Below are 14,450 nucleotides of genomic sequence, written 5' to 3'. Positions count from 1 at the left end.
ATAAAATATAATTGTAAAATGGTTTATAGAATAAAATGATCTTCTGTATACAAAACACCAAAGTATGACATGAAAGCGTTGTATTTTGCTGCTTGACTTCTCAATGCGGTGTTTGTTACATTCTTGTGTCAAACTCGGAGTGACACATTTCATTTTGGCTAATTAGGCCCAACTTGCTGCTAAATTATTCACTGTCTTTTCAGTTAATGCCTTTAAAATCAGTCGGTGGACACAAGTAAAGGAAAGGGGAAAATCTGCATTTCAAAAACACCAGATGAAGCAAGGAGACTTGTAGACAGGATATCATCTAATAGGCTTTGAATATGTAGGAGACCCCCCCCCCCTCTCTGCCTCTCCGTGTCACACAGAAAACAGACAGGAGGCCAACTGAAATATCATGCTTGTTTGAAAGCTGTTGTGCTAATGGCAAAGCGTTAATTAACGGAGGTGTTTGCCCGAGCTGGGATGCTACCGTTAGCGGGCAGAAAGTGGCAGCACTTGACGACAAAGTCTGCTCTGACTCTGGAGTCATCGAGGATATTGCATGACATTTGACTCTTCACTTCCAGATTAATCCGCCTGCAGGTCCATTGAGAGAAATCCAACCGTAAAAGCCACATCAGCCACTCTCGTTGGCTTTATTTTTGTACAAAACGACTCGTTTTGGCTCTGTAATTTGTGTCGACATACCTTTTCCCCTCGAGTGTGCCCATCGGAGGCTCAGAGAGGCTGGTACGTATGGAAATGAGTGCATCCCCCAGGAGATGGAGGGATAGAGGTGACACAGCCAATGAAGGTAGTCTCACCCCGTTTAGGGTGCAATAACACATTTACTCTGGAAGCGTTTAACCAGCTGCAGTAAACTGCAGGTAGCATATGGAGCGCCAGCCCCGAGTTCCCCACTGACGCTGATAATAGCGTAAATGATCATCACTGTGGCAACGTATAGTCAGCAGGCCCCATGTCGGGTAAGCCATGGGTAGTTAACTGTCATTGTTGTGCGGATGGATGGCTGAGCTGCGTTCCAGAACGGTGACAACATACGCTGCTTTGTGCTCCGATCAGCGCTGCCAAGATTGACTGGAGGCATCGGCAGCTCCTCTGCATCGCTCAGATCCTCATCTGTGCTCATGGATGCCTTTGAAAATATCTTGTGTGGGTGGGAAACCAGGCTAATGAAGACATTCTGCGGCATTAATACCTTCATGTTTCATATCTCTACAGTGACTTGTTAGTTCATTGATATTAAGCATGTCCACGTCATTAACGGCGGCGTTGTTTTTTTATGAGTCCTGTAAATAAATCTTAATCTGCTGCTGTGGATTTGGTTGTTCCTGATTAAAAGATGCTCATGTGCTGCAACCGAAGTGCCATCAGTGGGTATCTTGGCTCCGATGGAACGTATACCATCTAAGGTATGTCGATCTGCTTTGCTGATGGAATCCTGCGCCTCTTGGCACGTTGGGAAAAGAGCCATACTTTGGGTGTCTGCTTTGCTTGGGTAGCTCCATCTGGTCCTGGCACCGCTGTGCTTCGCCTCTGCCCAGGAGTTCTGCATCACAGCTATGTGTTGGCAATTAGCAGAGATGTTGGCAAGGCATCAGGCCACTGAGCGGCATTCTCCCCGGGTCTGTTGAATGGCTGTTCTATGCATCTTTTCTTTCTTTACTGTCATTCTACAGCTTCATGTCAAGCTCTGTGTATGTTAAGAACCAGTCAAAGCAAACTCAAAACTTAAGCCAATAGACTTTAGGGGCTGCAGGGAAGGCAAGTCCCAAAAACATAAAGACATAAAGTTTCATAACCAATGAAACCAAGTAGAATACATAACAAAGGAAGTAATGACTGAAATTTCTGGTGCATGTATTACAAAAAAGCCAAACAAACAAGCAAAAAACTAAAGCAAGCCAAGTAAACAAAACTGGAGTAAATAGCATTTGGGTTTAGTAGTTTTTAATATTATTAAGCTTGCCGTCAGTTACAGTCTTGTATTTCTTATTTGTCTTGAACGGCGTTTGTTTTCCCACTGCTTCATTTACTTAAATATGCCAGCTAAAGCTTTTACAGCTTTACAAAGTCAATGCCTGTTTACATTATCCAGGCATTGACTTTGTCCAGTTTAATTGACTTTGTCAAGTTTAATTCTTGAAGCAAACATTCAGATTGTAAGTAGATGCTGTTATGTTTTCCTCATATTTCCAGATCAAAGGTTCTACACAGTCAGCTCTGCTTCTGCTCCTTTTTTCCATAGGAGCACTATTCCGCTATTTCATTTTCTTTTCAAGAAGACTGTCCAACATTACGTTCTAGTGCTTGGAGTTATTCTATGTAGCTTAATAGAGTAAAAGAAAATGATTTGTTTTTTATTCTTTATTTTAATTTCACGTTCTGGTGAAATGAACACCTAAAATCCAAGGACCGAACGGTTTTCATCTTGACCCCTTTCCAGGTTTGACGTGGCGGGACGACATCACTCAGCAGGTTATCTCCAGAGAGCTCTCCAAACTGAGGAACATCCCTCTACGCCAGCAGAGCCCCCCTCCGAGCCAGCTGACGGCGTACAGCAGCTCCAGAAACAGGAAGCTGAGGCCGACTCAGGCGGACCTGAGCAGAAACCTTCAGCAGTATTTGATGGGATTGGGCTTTAGGCCAGACGCTGACACGAAGCAACAAGAAAATCAACCGGTAATTCAGGTGAGATTCCGGTACTGTAAATGAAATGAATGCCAATAACAAACAGTAAAAAAAAAAAAAAAAAAAAAAAGAAAAAACTATTTAAGAATTAAAACAAGAGATTTGGTATGAAAATGTGACAGCTGTGCCATCAGGTCTTTACATCAATACGCCTTTTTGATACATTTATTGAAAACTGAGTGTGAAAAGTTTTGACATATAAAGTAAATGAAGTTTTCAGTTCAATTCAAAAATATTTTATTAATCCTAAAGAAAAATTAACTAGGCATCATTTCCCTCAGTTTTACAAATAAATGCCAGTTTGTGCTCGTCTGTCCCACAAACCTCCTGTAAAATGCATTCGTTTGCATCTGTAATGGGACAAAATGTGGTTCTTTATTAAATGTGACATATAAAGACTTTTGCAAAAGACTTTACATCTCCATACTCAATGCAACGTGTAAACAAAAAGTCATTTGGTGGTATAGTGAGAAAGGATAGAGGAGTCATTTATTGTCTTTTGCATTTGTCCTCTTGTCCCCGCTTTGCTTTTGTTTCTCTCTCTCCCACTGAGCGGGGACCCTTTTTACACAAAGGTCCTCCATCACCTCTTTACATTATTCAACTATAATATTTAGGGTGGACGTCCCGCTTTGTGCAAGATATGACTGGAATCTCTTATATGTGGGCTGCGTCCTGCTGCTGTGTCACTGCATCCATAATGCAAAGTTGAAGAGTTCAAGACCTTTCTTGGAGAAGGAACGGCGTCCTTTGTGGTGCGGCGTGATGGAAAGAGGCAAACATGGTTAGCATGAATGGCGGAGCACCTCCGTCTTGCTGTGCTAATGCCATTATGGGTCTCTCTGTATGCTGGCAGCGGAAAGACTGACATTTTCTCTGTATACATTTGAAAGACAGAAAATGGCACCAGGGGAGAGAGCTAGTATTAGTGTTGCAGTGACATGGATAATAATGCTTTTCAGTGCATCAGATGTACTGTATGCTGTGTGCGTGGGCTCGTCTGACTCAGATGGAAAGAATGATTTGCCATTCTCACAGGACAGAATCACAAAAAAGGGGGGGAAAAAAAGTACAAAATCACTCTCTTTGGTGCCAGTATCAACTCCATCTTCATTGCCAAATGGTTAAAAAGACCTCTAAATGTCTGTGTACGTAGCAGCGCATTGTAATGCAAATCCATGTTTCATCATGTGTGAAATATAAACTCATAGGGGTAACTTTGAAATCATTCTCCCCCCGCCCCATTTCGATAAGGGATTGCCGCTACTTCTCAGACTGGGAGGATATGCTTTTAAAGTTTCTGGTGTGTTGTGGGAATGCATGAAATTACTCTTTGAGTGACACTATCTCATCTGGGATTTCCATAATGCAATTTCCAAGGGCAGTTGTCTTTGATCTAGAATCCCTATTCATATCCTGTCCTGTCTGGTGGAGCGCAGGTTGCTTCTCTTCTTATTCTGAAGCTTGTCACATCAGCTCTGACCCCTGCTGCAGCTCATTTGATGTTCTTGTTGAGCCAAATGGTTATGGAAGAGCCCAGGCCAGGTTGAAAATGCGTCCTGTGAATTTTCCCACAGTATCCCTTCTATAAAAGTGCAAAAGAAAACTTTAGGTTTGCAGTATTTGTTGATAACATACAGATGTTTTCAAAGTCAACATTTTAGCTAAAGTGCTGTTGTCTACATTAGCTACAATAAAAGTCTTAGTTCATTGTTGTGACATGCTGTCTCTATCATTTCACACATTTTGTTTCTTAGCTTAATGTTGTAATATGCTGTCTACAATATTCCAGAAATCAGAATGTGATGCTGTTAGCATTGTAACATGTTAGCGTATTATTTTATCCACCGCTATTTGATGCTACACTTCAAAATCTTATGTTATTATGACAAGTATGTATATTACTTAAAGATTTAACATCCAATGCTAAATGACACAACCGTATGGACAGTGAATTTTCCCTGATTTTTTGTAAGTAACTCTAATACTAAGGCTCAATACCTTAAATACTTCAAAAAGTAAAGGATTTTTTTCTTTATATTGTCTAACAGACAATCACAAATTCTAGCTCCTCCAACACACTGAATCCCAGTTAGTTATTACCTCTAAGTTTTGCTGAAAAAAAATTAAGATGAAATTGGGTAGTATTTGTGTTTTTAATAAGTTTGACTACAATTTTGGTTCATAACCTCCACTGGATCCATGAAAATGGTGCTACAAATACTAATACTACTCATACTCTAAAGCTGACGGCTGACAATGTGTTGCAGAATGAAGATATCACACCCGAGGCTCTGAAAAAGCCCGGCCAGCCAAAGCCAAAGCAGACCTGGAAGGAGACCACCATCTACAGCCTCCAGAAAGGAGCTGGCCAGCCTCCAGTTACCAAAGTCGTTACCAAGAGTGGCGATGGCAGACACCCCAAGCTCAGTACAGCCTACTCGAGCCATGAACCTGACAGGAGCAAGCTCCTCTCCAACCATCTGCAGCAGCTCCTTCCCGGGGCGTCAAGCACTCAGCAGGGCATCGCTGGTGGAGAGCCTGTTTGGCCAAAGGGGAAACTCCACTACCTCAGCTACCTGCAGCCTACTCAGAGCAATCACGCAGACCCACAGATTGCTTTTGGCTCCAATATGGCAAAGCCTAATCTTGACAGACTGCTCTTCAAAGCTGGCCCAAATCGGCTCCCTGCAAAAGACCCCCATAGCCTCGTGGATGGTAGGTGCAGTTGTTTTGTAGCTTTTGTTTGCAGATTTTACACTCCAATACTTAGAACTTGGTTTGTGACAGGAAACCCACTATTTGAAATGATGCCAGGAGCTTTTTAATGGGGTGGTTGAGACGCAGCATGCTAAGAGACATTTAACTGAATATCGCTGAGGATGTATGTATACACTTGAGCCGTATGTCTTAATTTTGACCGTTTGTCAATTAGAAAAAAAAAAAATCTTCATAAAATTCATTTGAGTTTCTGGTAGTATATGGAAACCCAACTGTAAAGTGAAATTGTAAATAATCTGTTCTCTGTTCCTGTTTTTCTTCCAGATCATCTCATCCTCAATGCGGTGAATCAGCTGGGGAGGCACAGCCTTAACATGGAGGCTTTGATGGGCAAAGATCTGGACCATCTTGCTGAGGTCATCACAGGAGCTCTGCAGGAGGCGGATGAGGAGCGGCTTACTGATGGGGTCGAGCCAGTGCCCGGCGCTGGTGATGACCCCAGGGGGGAGATGAGGGTTAACCAGGAGAAGCCGGCAGGAATGCTTCTGAATCAAGACCAGGATCTGAAATCAGATGAAGGTCTGAATCCAAACCCAAAGGAAACTCTGACATTAAAACAACAAGGTTGGTGTTCACGTACAATATTATGTATAATAATGTGCAAGTATAAGGCATTGTTGGCTTTTGTTTGTGTAATCCTCATACGAAATTCTGCTAAATGCTTTTCTCACTCTTTCATATTTCTGTCAAACTTGTTTTTCCTCTGCTAAACAAAGGAGGAACCTTGTTTCTGTACAATGTTCTCACATACATTATGTTTCTTTCCAGGCCAACAAATAGACGTTGCAGAAAAAGAGTCCACTGACAAGGTGAATTATAAATTACTCTGCTGCAAAACAAATATATATATATATATATTTTTTTTTAATGAGACGTGACCAAGATACAGTTTTATTTACTTGTTCCTGCTGCTTTGAAAGGAGGATTTGAATAGGCGTAGTTTGAATTTGAAAGACAACGTAACCCTGCACAATCTCAGATTTGTCTGCAGCATTTTCATCAACAAACAAGAGAAACTAATTAATGTGGCCGTTATTATTTGTAAGGAAAAAAAAATATTCTTCCAAACTCTCAGAAAAGGTGAAAGATGTATCATAAATGTGTCCTTTTTAATAACTAGCTCTGTTCAATTTACTCATAAAAAAAAAAAACATATGTCCTCTTGATTTCTAAACTAAAATTGTTCTTACTCAAACAGCATGGGGCCATATTTTCCAAGCTGCTAGACTACCTCAACATGGAGCCCTTCGGCGGTGCTCCTGGGGTCAAGAGCAGGCCGCCAGCTCCTCTCCAGAAAATGGTTGGACTGGAGAGCGTCCACAGCATAACGAAGCAAGGTCAAGTTCCTGCCCCCTACCGCTCAGAGGAGAAGATCGTGATCGTCCCGGCAAAGGAAGGGTCCACCCTGCGGCTGACTGGCGGAGCAGAGGCACCCGATGGGAGGGTGGACTCTGAGATCCAGAGGTGGATGCAGGCGGACCAGACCCCCGACGGGGCTGCGCAGCCAGAGGAGGCGCAGAAGAAGGACGTGAAGATTAAAACCCAGCTGGTCCACGTGGGAGTGAAGGAGTTTTCTAGCAGAGGGAAGGACAGACACTTTGGCTACATCATCACCAACTCAGAGTGAGTTTTTGATGATGCAATTGAGAATGTTGCTTTTAGGCTACACATCCTGCTATTTTAAGATTACTAATTTATTAAATTTCTATCGAATTGGATTATAACTGAGCAGTTTTGTTTGCACCGATGAGTTGCGAGTGCAAAAATGTGAAGTCGTCACTAATTTCTTTGCTTCCAATAATTCAGATTTTCTTGCGTTCTTGTAAAATGAGGTCTTGATTTGTAGTTTTGTGGTATTTCTAGAGATCTTTTACAGATTTTCTTGGCTTGAGATTTTTTCTGCATAACATGACGTCTTGTTATGCAGTATGTCTTATAAAATAAGGCAAAGAGCTTACGCAAGGTTTTGGTGATGCATCATCCTTCATCTGATTCATCTGATTCATTTGAATCATTTGATTCATCTGCAGTACGTTTTTCAGTGTTTTAGCTACACATTGATGCCAGACTGCTGGTACATAAGGATCCTCTTTAAAATTGAGTTTTTTGATAGATTGAACTACTGACATGTCCGTGGTTCATCTCTTATATTCAGGAGCTTTTTTTTATATCTAAATGATTCATAAGTTGGAATAAAGAGACTTGCCTAAGAATATAAATCATAAAAGGCCCAGGTAAAATGAAAAAGCAGCTAAAATAATATAATAATTAAAAAAAAAAAACTTTTAAAACTCTTAGAATGTTAGTAGACAATCAAGACAACTTAAATGATTACAAGAAAGTCTGGTGCAACTTGACTTGACTTTTGCACGTCACTGCCACATTATAGATCCATAACTCTGCATTTTTCACATCATGATATGCATATACTAGCGAAGAACCTCTGCTAATTAAGAGTTGCTAATGAACAGTTTACCAAGAGTAACTGGTTGAAACAGGCTGTTACTATGACCCCCATTTACACTTGATTAAGACCAACATGCAGTCTCCAAGATATTTGCAACCATTTAAATATGCCCGGATCACAGAAAAGGTGAAAAGGTCATATTTCTGCATAAAGAAAATAACGATGCTACAATTTTATTAGTCCAGTCTATTTGTGTTTGGAAGTAAGGGGTTTTAGTCCATCTGCAATATAATCAATATTCAACACTATTACCCACTTAAAAGTTTTTTTTTTTTTTTTTTTTGCTGTTCTCATCTCTAAACTTCTCAAAACTTAAAACTTCCTCCAGCTTTATTCCATCGGGGGCATCAGTACTGATTTCTAGTGGAAGACATCTCAGTGCTGTGGAGTGTTTATTGGGATGTGGAGCATAGACTGATCAGTGCAACCGCATGATAGGATTTTCAGGAGTGATGGTTCACGTTGTGCATTGCAGGTACGAGTGTTACAATACCTTACTTTGAGGACTGGCGGTCCTTGTGGACTTGATGAGTTTGAAGCCTTGACACGAGGACACAATGGCCTGTCCACCTTTAAATCCAAGCTGCGCCTCTTGATAAGCTGCCACCCTGCTCTCTCTGTGAAAATTGTGTGCATTTTTAAACCGAGGAGAACTACTACACTCCAAAATGAGCTCACTGCCTTTTGATGCACCCAGAGGATCTCTCTCTCTGTCCCTGGGAAAGCTTTGAATATTCTGTTTCATTTGTAACATTGCAGTGCTGTTCAAATCTGGGGTAAAGTTGTCTTTATGCTTTTCAAACATTTTACAAACATTACTGTTTTGGCTAATTGTGCACATGTTGCTTCTGCATTTGGATCCAGTTTTGGTAAACTTACCAATATTGTGAAGTAACATCATGTTTGTCTATCGCTTCATTCACTAAAAATGCCAAATTTGGATTGCCGAAAGCGTAGATTTAAAGAAACAATCACTCTTCGCTTCGTGTTAACTGTAACACTTTGCAGTCAGTGCTGCAGTTAATTTTGGAAGTGAAAGTGTTACAATAAAAGAACTTTTTTCATAAAAGTGACAGCTGTCCTTGAGATGGCAGAATAACTTGGGCATTGGTTTGTGACCACATTTACTGCACATTTCCTCTCGATGCGTTTCATACACATTAAATCAGATTTTGTACAAAAGCATACAGGCAGCACCATCAAATGTAAACGTCCTTTTACTCTTAATGCTACCCGACTTGATGGAGTAGTCCAAGTCTTCTTTGTAAGGCAGTGTTTTGCTTCTGACATACTAATGGATTTGTTTCAAGTACTCTCACTTTTGCACCAAGCATATGCCTGCTTTGTTCGCTTACTGACACAGCCTTTAAAAGCCGAGTTTCTGTCAAAGCCACCTACATATTCCCATCTTTATGGAAAAGGGACGCTGTGGGTTAGACTCCTTTGTGTGTGCTGTACCTGATTACAATAGCGGAGATGATAAATCCCTCAGTGTGAGAGCATTACTGTGCAGCATTACAGCCTTAATGATGATACTTTGTGGGGAAGGGGAGCCAAGTTTCTGCCTCCCTTTCTCTCTTACCTCTGGCTCGGCTCCGTCTCAACAGAGATAAGTTTCTATCGACTCTGTCTTTGCCCCTGGCACTCTCTCAAATCTCTTTATAGCTTTATCAAGGCTGGTGTCAGTGGGTTGTCCTTCACCTGATCAACAAAACGCAGCCTCGTAAAGGTCCGATATGGGTCCGGTCGTTGTTGCTGTGCAAATAGAAGTGGCAGATTACATACGGTATATATTAGGAAAGAAGCGGGTCACCTTCCTCCTTTCTTCACTGTCCACTCAGCGGACACCCACGGTAGACCTATGAAGGTGTCTCTGCATTTGCTCCAGACATCATGGCTGCACAGTTGTTATCCCCTTCTTCACATGCCGTGAGGCCACACAGAGCTGCTTATCCAACAGCATCTGACATTGCTCTGGTTGTAGAGAAGTGGTGGGGGGTGAGATGTAGGAGAAGAAGGAGGAGGCGGCGGCGGCAGCTTTGGGGTGGTATGTGTGTATGCTTTGGGGAGGTGAGACGGAGGTGGGAAAGGTATGGATTCAGGAGAATGAGAAAGAAAACCCCAAGGGGGAAAAGTGCTAGCATCAACAACCAAGTCACTCCTGAAGCTCTCCAGTTGCTCGAATTACCGCAGATGGGTGGGGAACGTGTCTGGAATTGCTTTGGTGGAGCTTTAACTTCTAAAACTCCACAAAAATTGCAGAAGAAAGAACTTTGCACCCACTTAAGTGCACAGAAAACCAGCCACTTAGGCACAGCACACTGTTACATCTGTTAGAAAATGTGGCTGAGGTGCAAATGCAGACCAAGCACTAATGTATGAGGATAATCTGACTTGGATAAAGATGTACCGCACACAATTCTTTGCAAAAAGTATTCAGACACCTGAACCCTTTTCATATTTGTTTCATATTAAATCATTATCTTTTTATATTTCATATGTTAGACCAAGACAAAGTAGCACATAATTGTGAAGTGGAATACATTTATTTATTTTTTTTGCTAATAAATCATCCTGACACATGGTGATGACAATATCATAGACTTTTCTCGATCAGGAGCAGAAAAGTTAGTGGGAGTCAACAGGAAGCCCTAACTTCAGGGGAATCCTGAAAGAAAACTTCACAGAGGCTGCAAAGGACTTGAGTGTAGGTTGAAGGTTCACCTTCCAGCGTGACAATAAAACATACAGCCAGAGCTCCAATTGCATGGTTAGGATCAAGGCAAATTCATGTGTAGGTATGGTCCAGTCAAAGCCCAGACTGATTAAAGAGCTGCAGCAAGACTAGTAAAAAATATATATTTTACAAACGTTCTGACTCCAGCTGGTTAAAAAAAAAAAAAAAAAAAAAAAAAAAAAAAAAAAGACGTGCTGCTGTAACTGGAGCAAACATTGATGCTAAAAAGTACAGATACTTTTATACTTTTTATACTTTTATACAGGGAGCTAAACACAAAATGCACACCATGCTACTTTATGTTGATCTTTCTTCTGAAATCCCAATAAAACACTTTGAGGGTTGTGGTGTGAAAAAAAGTTCAATGGTCTGCACAGATTTTTGAAAGGAACTGTATGCAGTAAATGGTCTTGCACTCAATGCCCAGGCCTCCATGAAATTGTTTCCCTGCTTATTTCACATTTCTCCATTATATGGAATGGAAACAAAATTTTAAAAGATTGTCTCAGCGCGATCCATGACCTCTTGCTGCATGTCACCTTGCAGTCACCTGGCAGCAATTCCCAGTGATTCCTGGTTAAGCCATCAGGAAAAAAAAAATAAAGAAAAGTAGCTTTTCTGATAGCGCTTGTGAGGATGCACTTCTCATCTCCCGCGTACGAAGCTCGGCGTCCGGCAGATTGCCTTTGTTTGGTCTATTTCCTCCCTGAGTGAGAAAGCAGCCGTGGACTGAGCTGAGATGAGGCATGGCTTTATCAGACCACCATTACACTTCACCTCGATTTCATTTGCACCTTATTATTCCCATCTCAACGTGGAGGCGCGTGCGTGGCCCCGGCGTGTTTGCGTTGCGCATTTTATTATTATTATTATTTTTTTGTGAGGGCAAAGCGCGTGCGGGATCGGCGAAAACGTCAATGCGGAAGGAAGGAGAAAGATGAGAGAAGGAGGAGAGAGAAAGGAGTGTCTGTATGATGCAGCCATTACACCTCATGCAGGTTCCATTTGCACCTTATTGTTTGTTTCATTGGTGGAAAAAAAAGCAGGTGATTTAGCAAGCCCGGAGAGGCAGCTGATCCCTTTTCCCTCGACACAGTGCTTTGTGTGTGTTTTTATTTGTGATTGTCTGCAATGTTCTCTCTCTCTTTTTTTTTTTTTTTTTTTTTTTTTTTTTTGCACTACATCCACTCAGACAAGCATGGCATTCTGCTTGTGTGCAATGACCCGTTGGCGGGAATTAAATGTGAAAGCATTTTCTTGGAAAACCAGCATTTTAACACCTTAATGTTTGGGTGTCTCTTCCAGCTCCCTCACCAATGACCGGGCCTCGGACCTGATGGACCGGCTGACCCAGAGGCTGAGCCTCCACACCGCAGACCTCACGCAGCTCTCGTATGTGCAAACACTGGTCTACCATGCAGTAGAATTATAAATTATATTTGAAGCATTTGAAACATTTGGCATTGGAGTCTTTGAGTTTAGGTGAACAGGGTGACCCCCCCCCCCCCCATTCCCTGAAAGGATTGTTTATGCAAAAACAGAAAAGTGCAGGAGACTGTTGACGTTTGCTGTTTTTCTGACCTTTTGGGGTGTTTGACTTCATGCAGCCAGAGAAATCAAGCCTAATTACCTCTAGACCCACACTGATGTCTCTGCTGTATTAAAAACAGCTCTGTGACACTGCCACAGCACCTCTTGTCAAAAAATAGCAGTGCAGCCGTCAACCATTTTCTTTTTTTTTTTTAGTTAAAGGCAAAAAGAGAAAACTGGAAGTAGCGGTGGATCCAGAGAAAAGGACTCCATGAGGAGGCGGTTAATGTATTAATGAGCGCGCAAACTGTCCTTGAACCTGGACTGATTTGTGTTTTTAACGTGGTTCTTCTGCCCGCTCGGTGTCAGATTGCGTAGGAGGCAGAGGAGACGTGTTCGTCTGAGATCTGACGAGCCTTTTGAAACGCTCCGGCAGGGAGAAGTGAAGTCTGCGTGGCTCAATAACACCTGCAGCATGAGAACAACAAAGCCAGACGACTGCAGCGTTCGTGCCAAACACTCCAACACAAGATGAAGAATATTCTGGCTTGCATAACGCTTCCTAAATAAAAAAACACGGTGACCTTAACGTCGGCGCCAGCTGCAGAGGCATTCGGATTTTCAATTCAACCTCCACATTTGGTGCTGCTGAGCCAAAACACTGGGACGTGTAACATTGCTGCAGCGGTTTTGTTAATTTTTGTTAATACATCTGTCATTTCGCATCACATGGAATCAAGTCTTGACACGCGACATGATTAATGCCTTCTTTCTTGATGCTAATGAAAGGTCTGAGGCATTATTGAACCGAACTCTTATTAAGAGAGCGCAGTGGCGAACTTCTCACATGTAAATGAGAGAAAACCACTTAATCAAAGATACGGTTCCTGCATTAAAAGTAATTTATGCCAAAGTTCTTTTAAACATCTGAAAACTAACAGCTGTTTTTCGTACTGTTAAGGCATTACCTCTAGAGACTGTGAAAGGACAACTGTCCGACATTAAATCAGGCAAACGCAACGCCAAGACAACACAACAACCATTTACACAAACACTTACACAAGAAGACAGTTTATTATCTTTAGCTGCTGAGAGATACTGGAGAAGTTGAGGAAAAAAGCCAAAAATCTGCAGGAGAACATGGAAATTTAACAGAAAAGGTCCCCCGGCTATCTTAACATGTAAAAAAAAACAGGTTCCTTGTAAAGAACATGTGGAATAAGATAGATGAAATTGACATACTATTCCATTTTCTTTTAAAGATTGGAGAGATAACCCAAACTCGTATCATGTACCTTATACATGGAGTTAAATTCCTGACCAAAACCTGAGGACTGCATTAAGCAATCACCACAGGATATTTATTAGCTGAGAGAATGGATAGCTCCAAATGATTCATACTGAATTATTTATAGTAGTTATTCAATACTTTGGCAATATAGAGTGTCAAAATAAGTCCTAATCAGAATGCATATTGTAGCGTTTCCTTAATTACACAACATACATTCTAGTTATAAAATAACCAAATGAGTAATGTTTTTTTTTTTTTTTTTTTTCCCGTCCATCCACTGCTGAATGGAATATGTTACTTTTTAGTACAGGATTTCTAAAGGAACTTTGCTGCATTATGTTGCTGTTTTGCTGTGAAATCGGTGTAAAAAACAGCCTCAAATAAAGATTCTTCTGTGTCTTTGCACCTCAAATTTACTCTTTTCTGTTCCGAAGGCAAATAGAGAAAATGTTCCCTTTTTGTTTGGCTTGTTTACCGCCGTCCTTTTTCATTTTTACAAAGCAATGGAAGCACATTCGTTTAGAAACAGCCGAGGCGAAGGACATGACGTGAGCTTTTTTTTTGTGCACCTTTTTAGAGAGCATGCGACAGGTGAGCGTTTGAAAGCTGCTGCCTGAATATGCGCCGGCTGGGAGAAAGAGAGCCGGGTCAGAGCACGCCGCCCTGCTTTGTTTGGAGGGTGGAGGTTCTCACTTTCAGAAGCTCTGATGAGTCCTGACTAATGAAAAGAAACACTCAAATATGACCAAAGGGACAGGATTTTCAGAGCAGAGGGTTGAAATGTGAGGTTTTCTTTTAGAGTTTAAATTTCGGGCACACTTAAGTTCACAGTTGCTGCATGTTTTTCATGTAAAAAAAAAAAAAAAAAAAAAAAAAAAAAAATTTAACCTTTTCCCATTTAAAATTTCCCGGGGGGAAAATTTTTCTCCTTTGGGCAACTTTTTAAACCC

The 14,450-nt window shown here is 41.4% G+C and overlaps 1 protein-coding gene across 1 annotated transcript in view; it reads left to right on the top strand.

The window, feature by feature from the left end:
* LOC106963291 (receptor-type tyrosine-protein phosphatase N2-like) overlaps positions 1-14,450 on the top strand; it is a 141,837-nt gene that overhangs the window by 11,475 nt on the left and 115,912 nt on the right. Inside the window, exons 2-7 of the mRNA XM_015058125.1 lie at positions 2,450-2,694; positions 4,965-5,412; positions 5,740-6,039; positions 6,244-6,284; positions 6,674-7,098; positions 11,985-12,071. Coding sequence (XP_014913611.1) covers positions 2,450-2,694; positions 4,965-5,412; positions 5,740-6,039; positions 6,244-6,284; positions 6,674-7,098; positions 11,985-12,071 — 1,546 coding nt within the window. The remainder of the gene's footprint in view (positions 1-2,449; positions 2,695-4,964; positions 5,413-5,739; positions 6,040-6,243; positions 6,285-6,673; positions 7,099-11,984; positions 12,072-14,450) is intronic.

The sequence above is a fragment of the Poecilia latipinna genome, unplaced genomic scaffold, assembly GCF_001443285.1.
Source record: "Poecilia latipinna isolate Pla-1442-1.1 unplaced genomic scaffold, P_latipinna-1.0 Scaffold1518, whole genome shotgun sequence".
Lineage (NCBI taxonomy): Eukaryota > Metazoa > Chordata > Actinopteri > Cyprinodontiformes > Poeciliidae > Poecilia > Poecilia latipinna.
Note: the sequence above shows the minus strand (reverse complement) of the source record. Positions and strands in the feature narration are given on the sequence as shown.